Source organism: Saccostrea echinata, unplaced genomic scaffold (genome assembly GCF_033153115.1).
Source record: "Saccostrea echinata isolate AGI-Se365-2 ecotype Australia unplaced genomic scaffold, CSIRO_AGI_Sech_v1 ptg000009l, whole genome shotgun sequence".
NCBI lineage: Eukaryota > Metazoa > Mollusca > Bivalvia > Ostreida > Ostreidae > Saccostrea > Saccostrea echinata.
In genome coordinates this window covers 49,419,170-49,445,929 of record NW_026889758.1, presented here as the reverse complement: position 1 = coordinate 49,445,929, position 26,760 = coordinate 49,419,170, and the positions used below count along the sequence as shown (strand labels likewise).

The window sequence follows — 26,760 nt, the reverse complement described above, 5'->3', positions numbered from 1 at the left end:
ACATTTGCAAATATTTTTCTTAGATGAACCTATTGAAAAGAAAATATGTTCAATTCTGTATGAACTTATTCATTCGGCAAACCTCGGCTGATTCCGTCACCTTCATCAAACCTCGGCTGTACGAGGAAACTTGATATGCGTCTCCGCTTAACATTTGTGATAAGGCTGCCTGTTTACCGCTTAGGGAAAACGTAACGCTTTGAAAACGATAATAAACATGCATCTGATATACGATAAAAATTTTCAAAAACATTTAGGTACCACTAAGAATAACACTTACCAAGAAAAATGCACTAAGTATCTTTACATAATCACATGTTTGTTAACGGATCGAATTCAGCACACTGTGTACGTGTATATGTAGGGCGCAGCCATATTGGGTATAAAGTAGCTCCGGTTCAATGGAGGTTTACATGATACAGCCGAGGTGTGCCGAGTGTGAACTTATTAGGGGGTCAGAGGTCATAGCGTGTCCGAATCACAGAGCGAGATGATATCTTGTCTACATATTTCTGTCACGGTGAAACTGGTTTCAGAACTTCTAAGCTGTTAAAACGATGAAAAAGCTAAAATTATTGAAACATATATGTTTTTCTTTTTTCATTCAACAAATGATCATTAGACCTTTCTTCGATGTGAAGAATGTTTTAATTAGCCCAAAATCACGCTTACCTTTTTAACCCGAAATCCCTTTGAAGGTATGTAAACTGAAGACGATACCACCGCTTTTGACTTCATATATAAAGAACTCATACAATAATAGTAAGATTATTCTCAGTAACGATCATTGTTTTTTTTCATTACGAACAGATATTTCCTGAACTGGACTGCTGAACATCAATGTAAGTATTCAAATGTTGGAGCGAGGCGAACTCTCAAGACCAAACAGCTTCTAGGTCATTGCGCGTCACAACATAGCAATACGGCGGGCTGTTCGTGTAATAAATGCAGTTCTATTCAGAATATTCGTCTCAAATGTAAATAAAAGTAATAAACAACATTGTTAAAAGTTCAGTGGGAAATGTTTTTGGTTGGTACGTGATCAAATCTTCTGAGAAGCCCTTCGGGCTTCACAAGATTTGATCACGTGACCAACCAAGTTCATTTCCCAGAGAACTTTTTAACATTGTTGTTTATTTCTTAAATATATAGCAATACGATACAAGTATGTATCGATGTATTGTTGCACCGCTACTGACCTCTAATTAACTTAAAAATCTTAAAGGACTTCTATCAAAATTTCAAAAGGTTGATATATAGACGCTTATGTATCTACTTTTGTATTTTACTAAAGGATAGTTACCGCTTTGTAATTTGAGATTCTTGATTTTTTAATTAGTTTGGTAGTCACATGGTTTGCTGACGTTACATGTGCGACATGCTCAAAGGTCCTTTATACAAACAGACCAATAGTAAATAAATTTTCCATTTTCAAAAAAATAAAGTACATGAATCAAAAGTTTTCAAAGTTCCGAACAAACGACCAATTAGTAAATTTAATCTCCATAGCTTCACCTTCAATCTTTCTTTGCTTTGAATTTGTCATTTAATCTGTTCTTTTTGTCATTTAATCTGTTTTTTAGTCAGTTAATCTGTTCTTTTTAGTCAGTTGGTCTTTTCTTGAGTAAAGTGTCAAGCAAAAACTTCAGGAGAACGTGTTCTGTAAACTTATTTAGGTAACATTATTTTGAAATCTGGAAATTTTTACTGTTGATAAAGTTTCAGCAATTTTGCTCATGCAATGCATTCGATAAATATATTTTTCTTTTAAAAAATAAATCAACAAGAAATTAAGAATCCGTTGGTAAAGGGCGAAAAACTCCTTTTTCCCTTCAAGGACCTAAAGAGATAATTAAGATTAATAAAAAGCAAAAGAATTCTGAAACTAAAAATCAAAACATTTTAAAACTACAATATAGATCCACAATCGACAAGAACGCTGTGCTTTTAACAACAACAATTGTATTTACATGTTATGAATTCATAAAACTTGATATTATTAATGTAGTAGTAAAAACCTCTAAGAATCGTATAATCGTTTCATTCTTTTCAGAAATCGTCAATTATGAGAACTTTGTAGCCCAGCTCTGTCCTTTACTCCAGGATTCTACGGGATTTTTTAAGGTACGCAAAGCGGTACTGCATTCAATATCGACAGATACGATTCGTATTAAAAAGGGAAATTCAATTGAAGTTTTTAATCCCGTAGCACATTTACTATAGATAATTATGCTGATTTATTAACAGTATCAAAATAACAAAATAAAATTCTCATTATAAGTAAAGTTACAAATGCATGTGTTTAAATCTAATCCCTCTTTCCATAAAATCATACGTCCACTTTATAAATGGAAAGTGCATGGAAATAGATGTACAAAAAAGTTGATTTACAGCATATAAATAATTATTCTTTATTTGCTTAATACAAGCTTATAATCACAATTATACGACATATTCATACAGAAAAAAACTAGTGTGGCTATTTTTGAACAAACATTATAGATAAGATAAACACAAAAAATGAATTTAGAATACTTTTTCACATCTTAAGCACTAAATTATTCCCCCCCCCCCCCCCCCAAACTATAAACTTAGGAAACTGAACAACAGTATATCAATTAGCAAAACCACATATTGAGCTGATTAAAATTCTTATTTACAAATCAACCAAAAATATAATTTAAAGGAAAAAAAAAGATTTCTCGAAGAAGTAAACATTTCAAACAACAAATCACCGCAATTCACACAAATCACTTCTTTTTATGAAAGATTAAATTTTTTTATATCAAGAATGATTATTTTTACACTCCTTAATCCCACTATAACTCTGAGGATAATTCCGTACAAATTTTAATAAGAAAAAAATTCGTTTTATCTCTCAGTAAAGTTTGTGTCAAGTTAAAATGGTGTGATCACTATCTCTCTTTCCTTTTCTTCTGAATTTATCTCATCAAACTTGGACGATTTTCGACAAGCGACTATGACAGAAGCCGAGAAGAAAAGGACTGAAGATGCAAAGGACACGATCACCCACCACAGCATGACCCCTAGCGCCATCTTGTCGTGACTGTAAAGCAAACAGGAACCTGTGGACCCGCACGAACTACTGGACCACAACAAACAAGACTGGTCCAGGACCCAGCCAACTAACACTGGACCCGGGATCATACCTAGAAAATTAAATGAAAAATTGTTTTAAAATGAGAGCCTTAAGAATTCTTGTTAATTCTTAAAGAAATATTGCAACACCCCCTCTCCCCCCCCCCCCCCAATGTATAGAAAGTACGATTTCTTGCCTAACAATTGTAAAAATATCCTCTGTATACCAAGAGCGAATGGCTTATCTTGTTCATCTACACATCTACAAAATGTTAAATAAAGATTTAAATTGAGTAATTGTACCTTAATAACACAGCAATAAGTTTTCTCGCTGGAAATGAAACATAAAAAACGAATGTATGGTTATTATAACTACTTTGGCTTAATTTATTTTACCTCATTGTTGCCATTGATGTAGGCGTTGCAGCGGTCAGAACCGCAAGCAATGCTATAAACATACAAGGGGCTAGAATTGTAAGCTGGGTACAATTGTCCTCACATCGTCCAGGTCTGGCTGTCGCCGTGCCTGATACACAGCTACAGTTGGCATATGTGGCCTGTTTAAACAACTTCTCAATTAAAATTAGAACTGTCTGAGCATATTAAAGTTTACACCTTCTCCAAACTGTATCTAAGGGTCATGACGGCATGGAAAATATACCCTCTTAGTTTGATATATCCAATGGAAAAATTACTAAGATCCAGATATTCCCCTATGGAAAATCTTACTCATGAGATTGTTGTTGAGAAATAGAATTCAAAAAGGGCTACTGGTCCATTTTCACATTTTGCTCAAAATTACTGAACTCCTTCGGTTCCTCCGGTCAAGTCTTTTGATAGTCAATTATAATCCTTACCAGTCTGAGAGTCTGAGTCGAATGCTTTGGCCAAAAAAAAGGTTTCGTCAGAAAATACAGGGAAATTTCGCATCATCAATTATACCGATCCATTTACACTGTAACTTACCGTAGGACCCACTCCAATACTATCCATACAACCAGCATGGCAAGGGGAAAAGTACACGTTTTGATCCACCCCACAGACCGTGGAGAATCCCTGGTGTTCACAGTTACAGGAAGCGTGACAAGCATCCCAATAACCATCTATTGTACTGTACATAGATACATTATAGCCAAAATAAAAAAACCTACAATTATAACAGAGAAGTGATAAAGGATGAGTTAACGAGATACTTTATTAATTACTTCCGCTCTGGATAAGCCACTTTTAATCCGGCTAGTGGAACTTCTGGACATCCGGCCAGGAAAGCGATCCCGAGAACAGAGGCCAACAATGTAGACACTGTGGAAAGTCTGATCATTCCTAATGTTTCTAGCCTGAAAATCCGCACCAGAAGACCACCAAGGAACATTCCAAACGACCCCACTAATATCAAAACACCTAGGTAGGAAGTTCAAAACAAACATATGACATTTTTTATTTTCAAAGCAGCATCATGACCGTAGGAACTTGAGGGGACGGGGGGGGGGGGTGCCCTAATATTTTGCCGACATGTAATATACTATTGAAAACATAGCTACTCTATGCTTGTGCCCCCTCAATGATAACGTCTAATGAACTTTTTTTGGCTTTTCAAGGAATTTTTGCTTGGAAGTGCCCCCCCCCCTCCAAACTGAAAATGTTTGGTTGTGCCTTGACCCAACCCCCACCCCACCCCCAAGTGAAATTGCACCCTTCGGGCCTAAACCTTGCTTGTTACTAACTCGAAAAAATCACTATATATGATAAAACACCAGGCAGTTCTAAGAAAACTGTCGGCATAACAGTAATCAGAAGATATCAAGAGAGCATGTATAATGCAATAGGGTTCTACGGACGCCAACAGTGGGTATCACAATAGCTCTCCAAACTACTGTTGATCACCATTTTTGTGACACCTTATTTTCGCGAGATATGTATTTGGTATTTATAAGCCAGACGAAATTTTCACGAATTCTGGGTATTGTTGTAAATAACCTATTCTAACAAAAATATAAGCGAGAATGAAATTTCTCGTCTCGCGTAATTACGCGTTAATAAAGTTTTCGCGAATAAAAAGTTATTTACAGTATCATCGAGGTGAAATAAAACAAAATTTCATACAATATATCTAGGTTAAATCTAAATTTTCAAGAGGAAGTTTCCCGAATTCTTTAAGCTTGCTCCTTGTTCTTAAATTGTAACTGAAACGTTTGACATGCATGTTGTATAAAGATGCTTGCCTACTAATATGACCAAATCAATAGCCATGCTGTTCATGAGAAGATTTTTTAAATAGAGATTTGAATAACAATCTTACCTATAAGATATCCAGAGGTGTCAAAATCTAAATTGTACTGCTCTGCTAGGAATTTGAAGGAAAATGCTCCAACTCCTGCTATTATCAGCGTCTGGACACTTCCGGCTACATTTAGTAACATGAAGACAGGGTTCCTGAGCTACAACGGAAAAACCATCGCTCAAAGTATGAAAAATTAAGAAAGATTAAAGAATCCATCATAGTTTTTTCCAGTCCTATTAGATATTTTAGAATAAAATTACAGGTTGTAACATATATTTTAGATTTGCTGGTACTCTAACAGAAATTTCAATGAACCTTATTCTATAACGTATCCACAGTCTGCCCTATAAGCTAAATCTATTTTTCTGCAGAGCATATTTATGATAATACTTCTTTAATATCATTCTGGTTTAAATGAAACCTGGTACAAATCTTAATCATGAAAATTTTCTTGAATTGTGTGAAAAGTACCAAGAGAGGAGAAATTTAAAGTATGCAGACATTTACTTGACGAAACATTCAGTTTACATACAACTGATTCGTATTTTTATATACTGTGCACAATATAAAACAAGTTTATATCATTCTTTTTCTTTGTTTTCTTTTTTTCTTTGTTTCAAAGGAGAATTGAAAGTTAGCGTAGACCCGTATCTAAGATTTATTAATCTAAATAGCATAGAAAAAACAGTTATTCAAACTTAACTGCTGGAGAAATCATAATTTAAAAAAAAATCAAAAATGAAAATAAACTTACTAATTTTAAAAAGGTTTTGAAGAAAAGCTTAAACAATTTTTCCGCCAATTGACAAAGTGTCATTTCGTCGTCTGGATCTTTCTGTTTCACTCGTGATCTGTAAGTTCTACTTTCTACAAATATTTTTAAAGAACAAGCTCAAGTACCTTCTGTGCTTTTCTGAAATACTCAACCACCCTCCCAAGACTATACCACCATTGTCATTGTAGATTCCAGTTTAACATCAAAGAAGTCAAGAAGGAACGATAAAGGAAAAACAATGAACAGAAAAGAAGAAACTGAAGATGAAAGGCTGGTCATTTGTAATCTGCATAGTATTATGTTGTTGATGAAATGGACACTATTTTAACAGACTTACCTGCCATTACCTTTGGATAAAGGGAAACAGGAATAGCCAGTAAAACAAAAATGAACGAAGTGAAAACAAAGGGAAACCACCAAGCGCCAACCCAGCGAGGATCTCGGGCGTCAAAATCTACACTGAAAAAGGAAAAGTATTGTTATGAGAAAAGATTATATTCCCGGAAATCATATACCAGGTGGGAGGAGGATATAACCCCAAATGTTAGGTCTTATTTAGCTAAAACTGCATTTTCAAATGAAAGTTTCATATCTTACAATTTGTATATCCGATGAATAATTACTGGTCATTTTCTACTTAATTAGCAGTCACAATTTCTTTGTTATGTCCGTAAATAATGACTCACTGTTCAATAAGTTAGGATAAAAATAGGGATACATTATAGACAGTGTTTCATTTTATGCTGTTTACCGTATTTTGATTTTGACATTTCAAAGCGAGTCTCTTAGAAATGTCATTTACCTTACTCGATCAAAGTCCACATAATAATTCTGTAGAACCTGTCCCCCAACAAAAAAGCCAGCAGCCACACCAATAGCAGCACCAGCAAAATTCAGTCCTGGAATAATAAGTTAACCAAGGGGATGCTGGTACTCATACAGTTGAAAAAAGCAAACAGATACATTGGCTTAAATGCCAATCGAATGTGTTCATTTTTTGTTGTTGCGCTAAACAGTTATATTTATAGCTTTAAAAAGAAATCCATATGGCAGGTAAGGATTTTATAATAATATATTTACATTTGCTGTGTTTTTCTACTAAGCCAACTGTGAAATTGATTTGAAAGTCATTTTTGTGTATACTCACGCGTAGAAATATAGACGTCGAAACTCGAGCTAAAGTGACGTCACAATGAGGCTACAGAGACGTTAATAAAAATATGACGATATAGGGCAGCGAGAAATTCAAACACTGAGTATATTTTTGGTGCATTTAAGCATGTAAAATGTAAATATAAGGAATGTTTTTAAGTTTAGTGTGAATTATTGGTGTGTAAATCACACAGACTTGCACGTAGGCATATTTTTCATGAAGCGCTAGCGCGCTTCATGAAATATGCCTACCTGACAAGTCTGTGTGATTTACACACCAATAACTCACACAAACTTAAAAACATTCCTTAAATGTGTACAATGAAATGATAACATATAGAAATTGGAACCCAATTAACGACTTTATTAAAAGCAAATAAGTCTGATGATTATGTTCATGAATCGATGAAAAACTAAGTATTCGAACTCACTTCAGCACTAAATTTATTTTCAGACACCCTCCTCCCATAACAAAATGAAGGTATAAAAACTTGAATGCAATTATCAACCCCCTTAAAAAACTTTAAAAGTTTCCGCTTTAATGAAAATCTACGGTAAAGAAGGGACAAAAACATTCAATACTTCTGAAAATCAATGTGTGTCCTATGATATCAAAATCCGTCAAAATGGTGAAGTTCCTTAGCTATACCTATATAAACCGCTGCTAGAGACGGATCTTCGTTCTCCTCTATATAGACTATTCCTAAGGAATACATAGGGGTGAACCCGATGCCGTGTATCACCTGTGCGATGACTATAGCTGAGAGAAACCTGTCTCCCGGGGAGTCGGACTCACACAATTTATCGTGGTCTTTAGATGTGCTCATTGTTCCATTACAGACACTTGTTGCATTCGATGCAGTCGACACATCTGAAGAAAATGCAAAAACATGTACGCAAAGAATGAGGGCGTATTTGATTGACATTCGGCATGCAGGAATCGGAACGCACTTGAAAAGTGAAAACTTTATTGAACTGTAAAATTAAATTTTAACATTCTTTTGATGTATCATGTTCCTATGAAATAGGAAAGGAAAACATTTTCCCAATAATGTGTTTTGATTTCCTTAAAAATAACTTGAAACATGGCTAGATGCGTCATTTGGTACAAAATGTTACATTTTTTAAACACGTTTTTCTAAAAATTTGTTATCTCTAGGTCATCTCTCCACGATTTTAAAAAGACATTTGTGTGCATTTGTATTCAAAGAAACGAACAAACATTTGTAAAAAATGGAGAGAAGACCCAGAGACTATAAAAAATGAACTCCCCCCAAAAATGCCAATGTGTAAATGCGTTGCTTCTTTGTCATTTTAAATTCCTAAGTGTTTTTGTAGCGATGATAGCTCATTAGCATGCGTTACCAGTCCGTCGAGAAGTTTTTGGTTCGATCCTCGCATGGAGCAATGTATTTTTTTTTTCTTTTTTATACAAACAATCAAGTGAATTTTATTTACTGATTTATAAGTTTTAAAAGAGATAATTTTTGTTCACTTGCACGGGGAGCGAAAGCAATTTTTCAAACCTATTGAAACTTCATTTCATATATCATACGCTATTATCTTGTTAGGTATTTATTATTTATGTGAAGTATTACTGTGTCATCGTAACTATAAAGATAAGTGGACTAAAATATTTCAAATTTGAAAGCTATTTCAATGTAAATCTAAACATTTTCCTATGCGTGTTACTTGGTAAAATCTGTCCACTTCTGGTCAGCCGACCAAATCGTGGACATATAAACCTTAAATGTTTCGCACACATGATTACTGCAGATTGCACGCCAAGTACGCCCATCTACTTTGCAATATTTAGAATATTGAAAGGGAATTTTTAAGATCGCGTTTCATTTTATATAATTGTCCAAGTCTTCCGTGTGTCAACATTTCTGTGTATTAGAAGAGTTTTTCAAAGTAACGGCTGAAATTTGTAATTAAATCTGAAATGTTGCTACTTAGTGCTATAAATGTATTTTAGTAAATTATTGTTTTTAAAAAGAATAAACAATTATGTACATTGATAAAAAGATCTAAGATAAAATGCTTCAAGAACATTTTCTTCGAAAGGAGATGGGTGAACATGACGAGCGATAAGCCTATAGTGTGACAGACATGAAGATGAAAAATTAAATTTCTATTATATCAAAAGTTTCCTTGATATTTCGTCTAACATTAAAATATACTTTATGTAAAATCTCTACAAATTGCAAAAATCCCTCAAAGATTGAAATTATCTGCCTGTGAAATATTAGACACACACTAAAGCGGGCAAAAAGAGTCATTTTCGCATACTATAACACTATTTTTCGATATGAGTGGGTCTTCGCTCCACCTTTTTGAAAGTTAATCCTCAAAGTTTGCATAAAAATACACATTTTTTGGTTACCAAAAATATGGAGCAATGACCCACTATACCTTAAAAATCTACTTTTATGACATAACATTCGCATCTTTTCGAGAAATACTTGAAGTCCATTAAGTCAAGGGTCATATCACAAACATGATTTAAATGCCACTGTTCGTCAGGACCTGTGTAGTCTAGTGGTTAGCGTGCTAGTCTCGAAAGAAAATGATTCTCAGGATTTTTGTTGCTAGGGTTCGAACCCCATGAATACCACATTATTTTTTTAATAAAAGAATAAATTTTGCCGAGAAAATTTTCCTCAGAAAAGTTTTGTTTATCACAATTACATAAATTTCAATAATGAGAACTTTACTCTAAATATTAAATTCACAAACTGAACATGATTTTTATATTTCTGAAGCTATAGGCTTTCTGCAAGCTATGTTCGCCCATCTCCTTTGAATTCTTTTCCATACTGTTGTGGTAAGGTAAATGATTGATCTCACCACTGTATTTATACTCTTCAATCAGATGTGGAATTATGAAGATAAAAGATCCAATTGCCATAATAGAGGAGCCAATGGCCATAACACGGGGTTTGTGGAGCCTGGATCCAATGAAACTGACGAACAAACCCACAGCCAAAGAACCGAAATCCTGAGCACTGGCCACCACCGAGGACTTTGTGGAGGAAATCGTAAACTGTTTCTCAATGGCGGGTAGAGCGGCATTGGCGACACCATTCACTGTGAACCCTTGTATTAACCATAGGCTGAAGACCCACGGAACAAAGAGATACATCTTGTTGAGGAACTGCAGAGATCTAAGTTGAAGAGACAGAGCGATGCACCCTTTTATATTTAATTTCATTAGATTCAGATCCTTCGATTGATGTGAGGATCAAAGGATCTGTTTACATTAAAATTGCTTTCTCATTTTTAAAACGTGATTAATTATCAATTTTGCCATTATTTACAGTGTCACAATCATATCAAGAGGATAGAAAACATGAAAACTCTGCATCTGTTGCGGGTAAGTAAAAATGCATTACATGTATTAATCATTATGTTACTTCTTACAGTTTAAACATTTGATGATTACAATTTAGATGAGAGCATGAAAATTGTAAAAATCAAAATCCATTAAAATATTATTCAGTAAAATTTACAATTTGATTTTGCAGAAAAAAATCACAAAGTAAGTCGTTCGCCTTTGAAATGAATAAGATTTTGAGATAATAATATTCCGGAAATTTGTTTTCACTCATGAAGTTAAGATCCAAATGCAGAAAGAATGTCATGTAAGTAAAGGTTGTCTGAGCTTAGGTCAGAAATTAAATGGATTCAATTATTTATAACCTTACAATGTGGTTTTGAAATATTTGATAATTTTTGCAGTGTTTATGCATTACTTTGGTTTCCATGTCCCCCATCCTAGCCGTGTGTCAGGCGCCTCACTTGTATCTTCTTTTGAAGGAAGCTGAAAAAAAAATAATTCTCAAAAGCTGGAAATCTTGGACTCAAATAGAAAATTTTTGAACTGGATCAAAACTTTTTAGAAATAAACATGAAATTTAATGATTACAAATTGATTTGTACAGAGATGAAAATTAGAAATATTGGTGCTCAACGTCATGTTCCGAGGAAAGAATAGTGAAGAGTGATTGCAAGAATTTAGCCTGAATAGAAATAATGAACTAAAATGTATTAGGCATTTTGCTATATTCTGCTCCCAAAACTAGAGGGTCTTTTAGTCTTATGATTTCACTTTTATTTTATGTATTATATTAAGGAGGTATTGTTCCAAAATTTGAAGGAAAAATCCACTTAACATGAAAAATGACGAACGTAAAGAACGCATAGTTATTATATAACTATACAGATTTCAAATATCTACATCTATCTTCAAATATTTGTACCCATCTTAAAATCAGTTGTATCTCTAAATGAATTACGCAAATCCAAGGAATTGGAGATAAGGTTAATCATATTATACCAAATTTTAATTCATTTGGAAACATGTACAATTGAATTGAAAAAAAGGTAATAGAATTTTAGGTACAAATACCTAGAATTAAAGATAGGTACAATAGATACAAAGATAGGTGCATTTAAAATTGATCTGTATAGATCTTCAAATCTTTCGTGGAGATGTTTTAATGTAGTCTATCTTTACTTGAATTGTACTTATCTTTAAATCAACTGTACTTATATTCAAATAATTTGAAATTTTAAATATAGATATAATTCAATTGAACCTATTGTAATTGACTCAAAGATCGGTGTAATTCAATCAAAAATTGGTGTACTTAATTTAAACCCAGGTTCGATTACAAAAAATCACTTTTCTACACATACCTACTCTGAGGTTGATATTAAAAGGATGCTGGATTTCCTCATTGACAACATCTGTATAGTCTTTGAAAACTAGGCCTTCCAACAATCTGTTGAAATTTCGATGGGCATTAATTGTCCTCTTTTATTAGCCGAAATGTTTGTATATGCCTATGGAGCAGAATTTATTCTAAAAACTTCTACTTCAGAACAATAAAACACTTGCTGTGGCCTTCACCTCTACATCTAGCTATATTGACGACTTATCAATTAACAATATGTCGACTTATATCCAAGTGAACTCGAAATAAAAGACACTGCAGAATCTGCCACATCTGTTTCATATTTGGATATTTTACTGACTGTAGAAGTTATAACTGCCAAAAAATAACTAAACTGTATGACAAACAAGATGGAGCACTCCCATCGTCAATTTTCCATTTTTATGTACCATTATTCCAATTTTATCTGCATATGGTGTTAATGTCTCCAACTGAATCGATACGCAAAAGCATGCTATGGATACGATGAAGCAAGCTTTTGACAAATAAGTTAATGTTACAAGGATTTCAACAATCCCGTTTCAAGACAGATTTTCGCAAATTCTACAGTCGTTATTGTGACCTCGTTTGAAAATACAACCTATCCTTGAGTCGTATTTTGTCTGACGTGTTTCATACCATTTGTTAGGTCATTGCTTTTTATACTAAATTTGACTACGGAGTACTCCGTTTACCTGAACAATAAATACGGCTCACGGCGGGTGTGACTGGCCGACAGGGGATACTTACTCCTGCCAGGCATCTGATCCCCTGGTGTTTTCATAGCTGCAATAATGTAGCCCTCTGCGATTTTTTTTTTGGGGGGGGGGGGCTACAACTCCTTAGGATCTCCGTAATGGTGCAAGTGCGGGAGTGATTCACTACCGCACAAACTTCGGCTCAAATTATAAGTAAGTGGGTATTTTATTAACATATCTTAAATGAACTCATAAAATGTAGTTATGCAAGACATGAATTGATCCAAAAATATACAGAACAATCCGTATGTCGGTTATTTTTCCTGTCAACATCACAACTTGAATTTATCCGCCATGTTTACTGACCTTGATCGATTTTATTTTGGGACAACCAATGAGAATTCGGGATCTAGGGGAGCGAATCGTTTAGGATTTCCCTTATTTTAAGCATAAATATCACTGTTTATGAAAAAAATATCCCATGGCATGCTTTTATTTATCGATGTTTAGTGATATCATACAACACAAACATCTATCAACACCGACATTTACTTTATCAAGTGATTCTGAAGCGCAAGTCTCAGTACATCACGCGAGAACTGTCATGACTGCTGAGGAGAACGACTGGTAAACACGCAGATTTATTTTACTTGGTTTTCGCGTATAAAGGGCTATGATGTTGATAGTGAATAAAAATTGCGTCTCATTAGAAGTAAGTTGAATGCAAAAACAATTTATTTTGCCTGCAGTCGCCCGTATCTAAAAAATATATTTGCACATTACGGAGATGCAGTGGAATTGTAGCCCTCTCCTGATAATGTCAGATTTAAAAAAATCGGAGAGGGCTACATTATTGCAGCTAGTGTTTTCAGGGCTCTTTGTTTTTGCCCCATTCACGATTCCTTTTGTTCACTGGATGTATGAGATTGATTACTGTTCATTATCTTCACCCTTTAACATAACATTCATATGTCAACTCGATATATCCCAATGGACTCGAAATAAAAGACACCACATAGTACGCCACTTCTGTTCCAAATAAAGATGTTTTGATGAATATAGACGATAAAGGTCAACTTACATCTTAACTGTATGACAAAAGAGATGATTTCAGCTTTTCCATCGTCAACTTTTCTTATTTATATAGTAATATTCAACCATCACCTGCATATGGTGTTTATGTCCAACTGATTCGATACTCAAGAGCATGGCTACTAATAAATAAGTTGATGATACAGGAATTTCAAAACCCTCGTTTTAGATCAGCATTTCGCATATTCTTTGGTCATTATAATTACCTTTTTAGCAAAATACAGGCTATCTTTGGGTCGTATTTTGACCGATATGTTTCATACCAATAACCTCTGTTTTCATACTTAATGTGTCTACGGATTATTCCGTCTACCTGATCAATACATAGGGCTCACGGTGATGTGACCAGTCCATCCCGGACGCTTACTCCTCCTAGACACCTGATCCAACATCTGGAATTTCCAGGGGTTCGTGTTTTATTCCTTGTTTACTAATTTTTACTGTTTTAAAGAATTTTTGAGATCGATCACAGTTTATCTTTACCTTTTTCGTTAAATGTAGGTGTTATTCAATTACAGATTGTTGTTAATTAATTGAACCTACATGTAGGTTCAATTATTTAAAGATAGTCTAAATTTTTTACATCTATCTTAATGCATTCACACCTATCTTTTATTCAAATATTATGTCCTCATTTTATTTGGAGATAGGTTCAAATTTTGAAGACAGGTTCAAATATTTGAAGATGAGTGCAAATATTTGAATATATGTTAATTTGGCGTTCTATACGTACCTTACTCGAACTACAAATCACTAATTCTATCTAGTTTAAGGTACTCTCTAAGCTTCATTAAAAAAGAATTATTGGTATTGGATCAGATACTTCTTACGTAGGTAGCAGATTTCCTCACATTGTAAATTATCGCAAAAGAAATTTGTTATAAAGACAAGTATAATGTGAAAGTTGCATAAAAATAAAATAATCAAGACGCTTCAAATCGGTTATTTTACCCGATAACATAAAAAAAATTTGGAGACAGCAGAATTTTCAAACGAAAAAATAACAAAGCACTGTAAAATGCATTTTGCAAAGTTACCACTAACTCACCAGACCGGTTGACATTTTTTTTTATCTTATCAGAGGGGAAATGCCATATGCAGGCAGTATGCATTTATGCGATAATTTTATAGAAATCAAAATTATACGGAACGGCTAATTCATATCTTAAATACTTGAATAATGATTCAATTAAGAATAGTCAATCTTGAAATAATTGTTTGAGGGTTGAGGAAGTGCAAAAACGACAGAATTTGCCTACCCCCCCCCCCCTTTTGTTTTTGCTTGTTCCTAACACTAATAAAAAATTTGGACAAACAAAATTATGTTAGTGTCAATTTGATTTAATGTGACGGCAAAGACAAAAATGTTAAATGAAGGTATGGCTTGTAATAATCAGAAAGCATCGTAGAAATTCTCGTGTAAACTTTATCAATTTCTGATGACGTTATCTAAAGATCAAGCACGCTTCTTACTTGAGTTTACTAGTTCACTTTTGTGATGTGTTGGATCTTTGCTTATTTCTGTTTTTACTTTAGACAGAGAAATTGTTAAGCATTCATTTTTCACTTGTTAAAATTTACCTGTAGGGTTTGTTTGATTTGTTTTATATCTATGTTTTTTTATCATTTAATCTTTGTCCATTTAATTGGAAGGTTCACTTCCGAAAATAAAGAGTGCTCTCTCTCTTTCTCTCTCTCTCTCTCTCTCTCTCTCTCTCTCTCTGACAGATTTAGCACAAGTACAACTCCGAATGCTCGCGGACAAGATCCAAACTTTTGCCCAGGAAGAAAAATGAATCTAAAAAATCTGAAAAACGTTTTATCATAAACTATTTTTGTTTATATTGAGTATATTGTAAATATGTATGCACAGATGTACAAAAAAAATTTCTTAATCCTTTGTATGATGGGGTAATCCTATCTCCGTTGCTTTGATTTATCCGTTTCCCGTTTAACACCATTATTTATTGAAATGCATTATTTAGTCTATTTCCTAGATTTTCTTAATGCTTTATACCTTTTCATCTTTGTACACTACAGAAACTTGGACCTCATCCTCACTACTAAACGCTGTGTTCTCCACTCCACTAGATCCGCCCTTTTCCATTTTCTGAATAAAGAATAGATGTTACTTTTTCAGATCATAGAAAAGAAAAATTATGAGAAACTATTTTTGATGACCATTAAACACATGATAAGAAATGTATGGAAAGCCGTAGGGTACCCCCACATTATTATTATTTTTTCCTATATAATTATACCAAAAATAATTATCTCATCCCAAAATAAAAATCTGTTTTTTTTTTTTTTTTTTTTTTTTTTTTTTTTTTTTAACATTATTATTTTCCCACAACAATTATAATCTTGTCCGTCCATGTGTACTCATTATTTTTATTTTGCCCCTACATTATAATAATTATTCTCACTTTACAATTATAATCTTTTCAGTTAGTACGGAGACATTATTTTTATACACCTCCAAATTATAATCTTGTCAGTCGATTCGTACACATAATTTTTATTTTGCACCAAGATTATAATTATTCTTGCTTCAACAATTTATAAGACTTCACCTCCTGTAACAATAATGTACTGACTGAAAATAAATAAAAATGTACACGCTTAAAAATTTTAATGTACCAAGTCGACGTTATAATCTTTGCAACAATAATAATGATGTGCGCCCTTGTTCGCAATTATTTTTATTTTTCAACAGGAAAGATAACTTCTTTTCTAGTGACAGGAACGAAAACTCTGTCCTCCTGTTGAAACAATAATTATGTTGAGACGCGATTATAATTGTGACTGCACACATTATTTGAAGCGTGAAGGAAATATTATCTTGAGCGTGGAGAAATATTATTTGTAGCGTGGAGAAATATTATTTGAAGCGTGACGGAAAACAAGCGTCGATGCGAGGGAGATCGTCACGTGAAAAGGCCATGTGCGCTGTTCGATCATGTAAACAAAGTGGAAGACAGAAAGTCCAACGTTAGCTAGGCTATAAGCGGTAAGTAAAGACTAATCATTAATGTACATGTAAATGACTGGCATCATTCAGATAATGTCTCTTGAATCAGCTGTCAGTTTATTGTAATTAAGCTAGAGCTACCGAACAAACAGGTAGTTCGAATTGCCTCAGACAGCTGTCAGAAATAGATCATGTGCATAAATGTGAGATTAAGCACATACTAGTACTTTATTAAAACCACCTGCCTGATTAAGAGCATATAGGGACGATCATTTGATTGGGGGGACTGATAGATTAAGGAAATAAATATTTTAACCTTGATTTTTAAGTAAATTAACTTCATCCACTGGCATTGCTAGAAATAAAGGAAAACAATGTGATATCCCCCCCCCCCCCCCACACACACACACACACACCCTTCTTGCATGTGGTTAAGTGGTTTTCTGATTTTGGACAAGAAAAGAAAGTAAATAATCATTCTTAGATCAACTGGAAATAAATATTCTGTCCTGTGAATGCTGAAAATAAATAAATAATCTGACTTGACAAAATTTGCCACCTCTACCCCCACCCCTTTATGAAAAGGTGGTGACCTTAACATGGTGAAAAATGTTTTTCCTAACCAAAATTATTTCTCATCTACCATGTCTACTCCTTTGTACATGCCATAATCATACTCGTACATGTACCCGTTGATATTTTTTAGATTTTGCATACAGTTTGTCTTTCTGCCACAGATTCAAAGAGAATTCAGATAGGAAATGGAACTATTGAACAATAAATTCTGCCCGGAAGCAAGAATTGGGGAATACAGTGCAAGGGATACCCGCTGCTCTATTTAAAAAATTATTGGTAAGGTGATTAAGTCCTTGATAAATATTAAAAAATATAGCCTTTGTTAAATAGACAACTTTAGCATTTTCCAAAAAGTATTTCTCTTTGTGGGGAGAATCTGGGTTCAGCTGGAATGAGGGACTGTTCTCCCTTTAAGCCAATTATAAAATTATAATGTGTTTGTTTTTGGTAACATGCCAAAAATATTAGGGAAGGTAGGTAGGCGATAACTTTTTTTTTTTACTTTGCTTTTTATTAGCTCACCTGAGCCAAAGGCTGAAATGAGCTTTTCTAATCACATTTTGTCTAGTGTCCATCTGTCTGTAAACTTTTCACATTTTTTACTTCTTCTCAAGAACCACTTGACCTACATGTATTTCAACCAAACTTAACAACAAAGTATCCATGGGTAAAAGGGGTTCAAGTTTGTTCAAATAAAAGTCACACTGCCTTCCAAAGGGAGATAATTACAAATTAATTTAGTGAAAAATTAATATCATCTTTTAAAAATCTTTTTCTCAAAAACCAGTGGGCCAGGAAAGATGAAACTTTTGTGGAAAAATCCTCAGGTAGTGTAGATTCAAGTTTATTTAAATCAGGGGTAGGGTGGGGCTATAATGGATTATCAAAGTTTTACATAGGAATATATAGGGAAAATTTAAAAAAATCTTCTCAAGAACAGCAAAGTCATGATTAGTCATATTTATATGGAAGTTTCTTCAGATAGTGTAGATTCAAATTTGTTTAAATCAAGATCCCTCGGGGAAGGTTGGGGCCACAATGAAAGTTAAAACTTATAGGAAAATAATCTTTAAAAAAATCTTTGAAAGCCACAATTAGTCAAATAAATATGGAAGTTTCCTCACTAAGTGTAAATTCCAGTTTCTTCAAATCATGCCCCACCACTTTAGGGGTAGGTTGGGACCACTAATAATATGTATTTAAACTTTTCAATACTGAACTGATTTCTGCTTTTTTTTCTCCTAGCCACAGTGCTTGGGTGAGATATATGGCCCTTAGGGCTCTTATTTTGTAAGCATCAGTCAAATATTCAGTATGCCGCTGTTTTTTTTTTTTTGTTTTGGTTTTTTGTTTTTTTGGGTCATAGTCATATATAAATAGTTAAATACACATATGAATAAAATGTACACAACAAAACAATTGTACTCATTAAAACACTTGGATAGACATGTTTTAAAAGTATCATGGGGGACATCCTTGCAATGCCAGGGGTCCTGGGTCCTGGCTAATTTCATGTGATATTTTAAGTCTTGCTTCTCATTGAGAAGCACCAATCAAATTGAAGCGTTCAGAAATATTTAGATATGATAATGTAAACAGGAAGAATCACCTGTTACAAGTTGTTTATCATAGAATATGGCTTAATGTGATTGGTTGAGAGATGAGAAAAACAATGGATTTGAAAATTCCCCTAAAGATAATGCTACAGTCAGCCCATGATATTAATGAATGAAATTGACCAGGGGTCCCATGCAATGTATTGAATCAGGGCCCCTTGGCATTGGAAGGAGGGGGGGGGGGATGTAGCCAGGACAAGTCACTTCAGATGCATGACACTAGTCCTAACCATTTTACAAGGGTCTGTTTTTCCTAGGGGGTCAAAGACCTTTTTTTTTTTGCTTATTTTCTTAGGCATTTAATATTTTTGTAAATTCCTTGTGGGTCTCCTGTAGATTTATGCTTACTGTATGCATAGCATAGCATTAATATAATTATGTACTATTTAATGTAAAATGTTCAGGGCATAATTATTAATAGTGTTATTGGTTTTGTATTCATCACTCATATAACAGAATGTCTTTTGGCAGTTTGCCTTATATTATTCATCATATTGTGTACATGAATAATAGATAGAACAAAAAATTTAAAGCCAAACTCTGTTGACCACAAAAAAAAGGACTTGTGACAAATGAAATAAAATGTAGATCATAGATGCATTATTTCTCAAATCCATCAGCCTGGCTTGACTTTCTTGAACTTCGGTCTCTTTTTCTGTTTTGACCTGGAAGTTCATCTGATCCAATGGTTCAAGAGAGCTTTTCTGATCCCTTAAGGACATACACAACGTAGTTTGAACTTTATTGTCGTTTTCCTTGGAGTTGTAGAGTTCCAATACTTAAAGGAACTGTGTGCTACATTTTAATGTCTATATATTCTGTTGTACACTTCTTCTTAAACAAGTTTTGATAAACATCTAGAATATATGTTTAGTAATTTTTGTATATTTTTCTTTGAATATTATACAAGAATTTTGCATCAATTGGTGTCTTTTCAAAACCCCTGGTATTATTAAATAAAAATACTCCACCAAAGGAATTGTCAAATATATTGCACCTTGAATTTTACAATGAAGTCTATGGGGAGTGCAGGTTTTATTAAGATATTGTAAGAAGTAATTTGAATTTCATGTAGAGCTCTTGGTGAAAATATGCATAAACTCTCTCTTTATTAAAATATGAAATAAAATGAATCATTTGCCACAGATACTTTGATAAAATTAAATTTTTGGGTTTTTCATCAAGGGCAGATAACTCTTCAAAAAATGTTAAAGTGCAAAATGACCAGCTTCTTTCATGTTATCAGTCATGTGAATTTGGTTCATTTCCCTTTCATCATTATCTAGCAATACATTTTTAACTAGTTTAAAATGATTCAAAACAGTTCAAAATCCATTCAGTATACACTGAATACCTTAATACATGTATCAGACTTTCTCAACAGAACTACTGGACCAGTTTTAACTAAACCTGGCACAAATGAAGGAGAAATTTATTTTCAATGAGGAGAAAACTAAAAAGTAATAAAATTTAAGTAAACAATAAATCAATTCATTTTGGCATGAAGACCATTGGTTTCACTAATAGGATGCTTCCTTTTCATACTAGTTATCATGAAAAAAATTGGCAGGAAAAAAATTCTCCATCTCAGGTTTCCCTTGATTATGCATGGTAATTATAAAAACTCTGTGTTTCAAACTTTATATTTCAGGGAATTTGTGATAGAAGATTGTGCAGATCTGGACAAAAATTCAATGTGAATATTTTTGAAGAAAGAAGTCTTGGCAAATTTCAGAGAATTTTTGATGGAAGAATATGTGTTGTTCCTGAACATTTTGTACATGAAATTTGTCCTTTTGACATCATTTGACACTAATTTGAAGTGATGCATTTTTGATAAATTTGTACATGTATATGAAATACTCCATTTAAAGTGTCACATCTGTGTCTCAGGTTACTGCTGATAAAGTGGGATCTGCATGAGTGAACAAACTTGAATTTCTGCATTTATATTGATTGCATTTATGAAATTTGTATTTATATTTACCAAAGTACCAAAGAATGTATTAAAATTATATGAAAATGGATGATTTGTGATGATTTTTTATGGTATTTTCTTGGATCTGAATGTCAAACATATAAAGGAATGCATGTTGGAAAAGCTGGATTGACTTCTTTGAGCTCTGCCATACATGTATGTACATGCGATAATGGCATTTTTATGTATGTATATGGCAGCTTATGGTGAAGGTCGAAGTTTTTCAAATTCATGTCAAACTCCAAGGTCAAGAGATCACAAATGTTATTATCCAAAGACAGGTCTTGTATCAAGAAATGTGCCAGTAAAATACAAAAGCCAGCTAGCACTTACCTTTGAAAAGTTATGGTGAAGATTAAAGTTTTTCAAAAGTTGAACAACAAGTTCAAGGTCAAAATTAATGGTGTTCATGGGAAGGTCTTGTCATAAGAAATATGAAGCCCTAGCCCCAACTTTTCAGAAATTATTGCCAAGGTAAAAGTTTGGTAAAATTTTACAAAAATGGGTCAAATTCAAAGGTCAAATATGTTGGTACCCAAAGAAAGGTTTTGTCACAAAGAATACACATGTGAAAAATGAAATGCATAGCTCCAACAAAACAAAAGTTATGGGAAAAGTTAAGTTTTGGGGACATACATACAGATAGACAGGGCAAAAACTATAAACCCCTGAATCATCTTTGATTAGGGGGGCATAAACAACACTGATGTATTATACAGATTTGTTTGCACTGTACAGGAACCAAATGATGGCCATAATATGGGGTCAAAACTGAAAAAAGGTAAAAATTAGGAAAATTATGCATTTTTTTTGTATAGTGTATATGTGTCTGATAATCCATAAATACATGAACACATTTTAATGTAAAAATGACAATTATGCAGTACCTCATGCTTGACCATGAGAAGAAATTCACACTCAAATTTAGTATTCAAAAAATAAAAATTACATGTAAATGTAATGTGAAGCAGTCACCCATTCAAGGGTTAAACAGGCTCGACATTGCTTAACTTGTCTAATATAGAGGGAGATTTTACCGCATCACTAGAAAAGCTAGCTCACTAGCGACTCAGTACAAGTTCCCTATATACTGTCTGATACATTGGTACATATTTCCTAAAAATATAAGCACATAACAAAACTAAAGAAAACTGTTTATTATATTGTTTCAATCTGACATAAACCTTTTTTTTTCTTAGATCAATTTCAATCCACACAAGAGAGAAATGAAATATCTCTAAATTTCAGTAACATATCAGTGTCCTGTTTGTGCATGCACATGTGGGATTTCATCTGCTATTGCATCTGTACATATTCTGTATTGGTAATCTTGAAATGCTTAAAGATTGATGTCATGGATTCTCAAATTAGATAAATCATCTAGTCTAAAATTTATAGGCTCAGTGTAAAAGATCTAGTAGTACAGAATTAAGTGATAGCAATAAGTCTGGCAGTCTATAAATCCATCCGAATTTAAATAGATCTGTCTCCTTCTTCAGATCCTTTTCTTTCAAACAAAACATTTTTCAAAATTGGTTATGACGTCATCCATAGGCATTTCTGAAATATAACAATACTATTACATCACCTGATTGTTGATCAATGAAAAGGACACATAACAAGAGGCCCATGGGCCATAATGCTCACCTTAGACACCTAATAATGCTCACCTTAGTCACCTTGTTCCTGGCTGAAGAATTTTTTAGAAAAAAAGTCCTTTATTCCAATGAAAAATTACCTAATATTGTGGCCTCACCTTAGCCTAAAGGTTTGTAATTAAAAATTTACTTGAACCCCATAACAAGTTCTTGTGTCCTTCCATCACACTTTGAACTTTTATATGCTGATACATATTGATGAGAGCTACTCAACATTTTTTGACCTTGACCTTTCCTTTGAACCTGACCTCACTTTTCTTAAATTAGAGTGTTTAGCTCAGTTTCAAGAGCTATTTAAGATATTTTTATCCAATCTTATATGCTGATACATATTGATGGGACCCATTCAACTTCATCAACATATTTTTGATTTGACCTTTCCCCTGACCTTGACCTCATTTTTCTTAGATTAGTAAGTAGCTCTATTCAAGAGATTTGGATCAATCTTCATATGCTTATACATATCGATAAGAGCTATTCAGTTGCATAAATTTTGTTGATCTTGACTTCTCTCAATTTCTCTCAATTTTGTGTTAATTGCTAAGCTCAATTTTAAAGAAAAAATTGTGATTTTTTATTCAAACTTCATATGCCGATACATTTTGAAGAGTGTTATTGAACTGCAACATAAAATTTTGACCAGGACTTTTCCTTGGACCTTGATATCACTTTTTTCTTAAATAACTATATGCATGTAACACAGTTTCAACAAAACAATTCCATATGTTTTTATGTAAGCTTATGCACTGATGCAAAATTTGTTAAGAATTTATCAACTTTGTTCAACCTTTTTTACCTGGACCTTTCCAATGACCTTTTTTTTCAAGATATTATCATCAAACTTCATACACAAATGCAAAAACGCAAATTTTCATGATGCACGATAAGCCCTAGTAGGGGCATTCATGTCCTATGGTCAAATTTCTAGTTTGTAGTATATTCCCATGCAAATTTTTAATCCCATACTGTGGCTCCATCCTCTCAAAGGGCAATCTCCTATGCAGCGTTGTCATTCGTTCCTCTCTCAGACACCTCTGCAATGGGCTCGCATCAAGATTTTGACATTATAATGTAAAAAACATAACATTCCCAGAATTATTTTAAATTAAATTAATAGTTCTAGATCTACTTGGAAAGTAGTTACCTTTAGGAACAAAATTAGTGCAGGCATTTAATTAAAATGAATTTAAACAAACATACTATTTTTCATGTTTATCACTGTGATATATGCGAGCAGATGACAGAGGTGAATGTATGAGCCGATGGTAGAGTGCTCAAAGGGGTCTTATTTGACTGAAATTGAAACTACGCTATGCCAGGAAGTTTTCACATAAGTTTTAATTTTTCTGCCTAGTGGTTCTTAAGAAGATTTTCAAATGACACCGTCAAACATTAATTTTCTCTTTATGACCTCCCCTTGGCTCTTCATTTGAAAAAAATTAAATCCTTTCCACCAAATATTGTCTAGTGACAAATTTGGTTGAATTCTGGAAAAAAAGTTGAAAATGTGAAAAGTTTACAGATGACTCAACATTTATGAATGATAGACAGATGCCAGACACTCTTTAATCAGAAATGTTCACTTTAACCTTGGGCTCAGTGAGCTTAAATGTACAGTATTTAATAATAATTATAAAGTAGATGTCTGTTTTCAGTATATTAAGAATGTAAATATAAATATAGCACCTACTATATTATCCACATCCTAAAATTTATATATTCTGCAGCATGTTTTTTTTTAAATTGTACTGCAGAATATATCAATTCTAGGATGTACATAATTTTCAAAAATTCTGATTAATGTAAAAATGTGCAATTACTCTTTACATTTTCTTAATGCCCCCCCCCCCCGGCTAAATCTGCCACTGTGATAAATAAATCAATTTCTAATTCTTTTGAACACTGAATGTCCTTTTTACCTCTGTGCCATCCATAATTCTTTGAATGTAAAATCCTTTTCTTTCTCTACAACACTGTTTTTTTTTAACCTGTATACTTCTATAAATCAAGATTCTTTGTAGCTCCTAAAATAAAATGTGCAAATTATTCTTTAAACAAGAGGCCCATGGCCCACATCACTCACCCGAGCACTTTGGCTAGGAAAAATTGGAAATCAGTTCAGTATTGAAAAGTTTTAAATATATGAGTGGTCACAACCTATGGGGGCATGATTTGAACATACTTGAATCTACACTAAATGAGTATGCTTCCATATTTATTTGACTTATCATGGCTTAAGAAGATTTTTAAAGATTATTTTGTCATAAGTTTTATCATCTATTTGGCCCCTCCCTACCCCCATGAGTCCTGATTTAAACAAACTTGAATCTATACTTTAAGAGAATGCTTCCATATAAATATGACTAATCATGGCTTTGCTGTTTTTGAGAAGATTTTTTAAATTTTCTCTATGTATTCCTATGTAAAAATTTGATAATCCATTATAGCCCCACCCTACCCCTGGGGGTCATGATTTAAACAAACTTGAATCTACACTACCTGAGGATTTTTCCACAAAAGTTTCATCTTTCCTGGCCCACAGATTTTTGAGAAGAAGATTTTTAAAAGATGATATTAATTTTTCACTAAATTAATTTGTAATTTTCTCCAGTTGGAAGGAAGTGTGGCTTTTATTTGAACAAACTTTAACCCCCTTTACCTCAGGATTGTTGTTAAGTTTGGTCGAAAAAGGTCAAGCAGTTCTTGAGAAGAAGTCAAAAATGTGAAAAGTTTAAAGAGATATGGACACCAGACAAAATGTGATCAGAAAAACTCACTTCAGCCTTTGGCTCAGGTGAGCTAATAAAAAGTAAAGTAATAAAAAAAAGTTATCGCCTACCTACCTTCCCTAATATTTTTGGCATGTTACCAGAAACAAACACATTATAATTTTTTTATTGGCTTAAAGGGAGAACAGTCCCTCATGCCAGCTGATCCCAGATTGACCTCACAAAGAGAAATACTATTTTGAAATATGCTAAAGTTGTCTATTGTTAACAAAGGCTATACATGTATTTTTTAATGATATTTATCAAGGACTTAGTCACCTTACCAATACCTTTTGAAATAGAGTATCGGGGATCCCTTGCACTGTATTCCGCAATTCCTGCTTCCAGGCAGAATTTATTGTTCAATAGTTCCATTTCCTATCTGAATTCTCTTTGAATCTGTGGCAGAAAAACAAACTGTATGCAAAATCTAAACAAGAGGCCCAAGGGCCTTAACGGTCACCTGAGTATAATACAACAATTTAGAGGATCCATAGAGTATAAAATGAACTGAAAGGTGAAGCTTTGTTGCCCAAAAGCAAGAAAAATAGGGTGATCAGGATCAACAAAATAATTAGTCTAGTATTCATTAACAGTTCATAAATTAGGTTCTAATCTGTTCCCCATTTATCACTCTCACCAGACAGTATATTAACAAACTATCAGTGCTTCTGTACTCTTTTAATTCCTTGTGGAAATCTCTTACATTGGCCTGAGTAAGACTCTTGGTCTTTGATGAACATTTAAGGTACTGGTAGTCCATCCCTAATAGCCTCAGATTCAATGAATTTGAATACATAACAGATGTGTACGGGTGGAATTCCAGTATATTTAGACATAATCTCCATTTATTACTATTAGCATGTGAGAATGGAACGTGTCCTAATTTATGATTTGACCTTTAATTGTTGAAGAGTTATCTCCCTCTTTTTTTAAGTAATAAAAATCAATTTTTAAAAAAGATACAGAAAAAAAATTGTTTTCAATTGTCATTCTCTTTCTAATGATTTAATGCATCTTTCCACCACAGTATTTATTGATATTCTTATTATTTGAATTTTTATCTTAAAAAAATCGCTTGTCTCCATAGACTTTAATGCAATTTCTAATTATTAAATACTGCTTAGTTAATAACATTTTTGAAACTTTCACTTGGTGAATCCTTTTCTACTGTAAAGTTCTTTGAATTAATATCAGAGTATTATATACGTGATTGATATTTAAGGATAGAGAATTAGTTCCTATTAGGGATGGAAAACCTTAATAAGACAAGTCTTAAGTCTACCTGATCATTAAAACTATGAAAGTACTTTCTTTTTGTATTATACAATAAAAATTCTTGCATAATTCTCTTATTCTATTAACCTTTCAAGTACAT

At 33.3% G+C, this 26,760-nt stretch overlaps 1 protein-coding gene across 1 annotated transcript in view; it reads right to left on the bottom strand.

The window, feature by feature from the left end:
• Positions 1-2,450: 2,450 nt before the first annotated feature.
• Positions 2,451-26,760, bottom strand: part of LOC133183001 (solute carrier organic anion transporter family member 4A1-like) — a 55,299-nt gene continuing 30,989 nt past the window's right edge. Inside the window, exons 2-14 of the mRNA XM_061317911.1 lie at positions 15,833-15,925; positions 11,063-11,130; positions 10,158-10,474; positions 7,957-8,178; positions 6,958-7,054; positions 6,493-6,614; positions 6,135-6,247; positions 5,399-5,537; positions 4,305-4,500; positions 4,066-4,210; positions 3,496-3,656; positions 3,297-3,361; positions 2,451-3,170 (exon numbers count right to left, since the gene is read on the bottom strand). Coding sequence (XP_061173895.1) covers positions 2,899-3,170; positions 3,297-3,361; positions 3,496-3,656; positions 4,066-4,210; positions 4,305-4,500; positions 5,399-5,537; positions 6,135-6,247; positions 6,493-6,614; positions 6,958-7,054; positions 7,957-8,178; positions 10,158-10,474; positions 11,063-11,130; positions 15,833-15,922 — 2,007 coding nt within the window. The 5' untranslated portion in view covers positions 15,923-15,925 and the 3' untranslated portion in view covers positions 2,451-2,898. The remainder of the gene's footprint in view (positions 3,171-3,296; positions 3,362-3,495; positions 3,657-4,065; positions 4,211-4,304; positions 4,501-5,398; positions 5,538-6,134; positions 6,248-6,492; positions 6,615-6,957; positions 7,055-7,956; positions 8,179-10,157; positions 10,475-11,062; positions 11,131-15,832; positions 15,926-26,760) is intronic.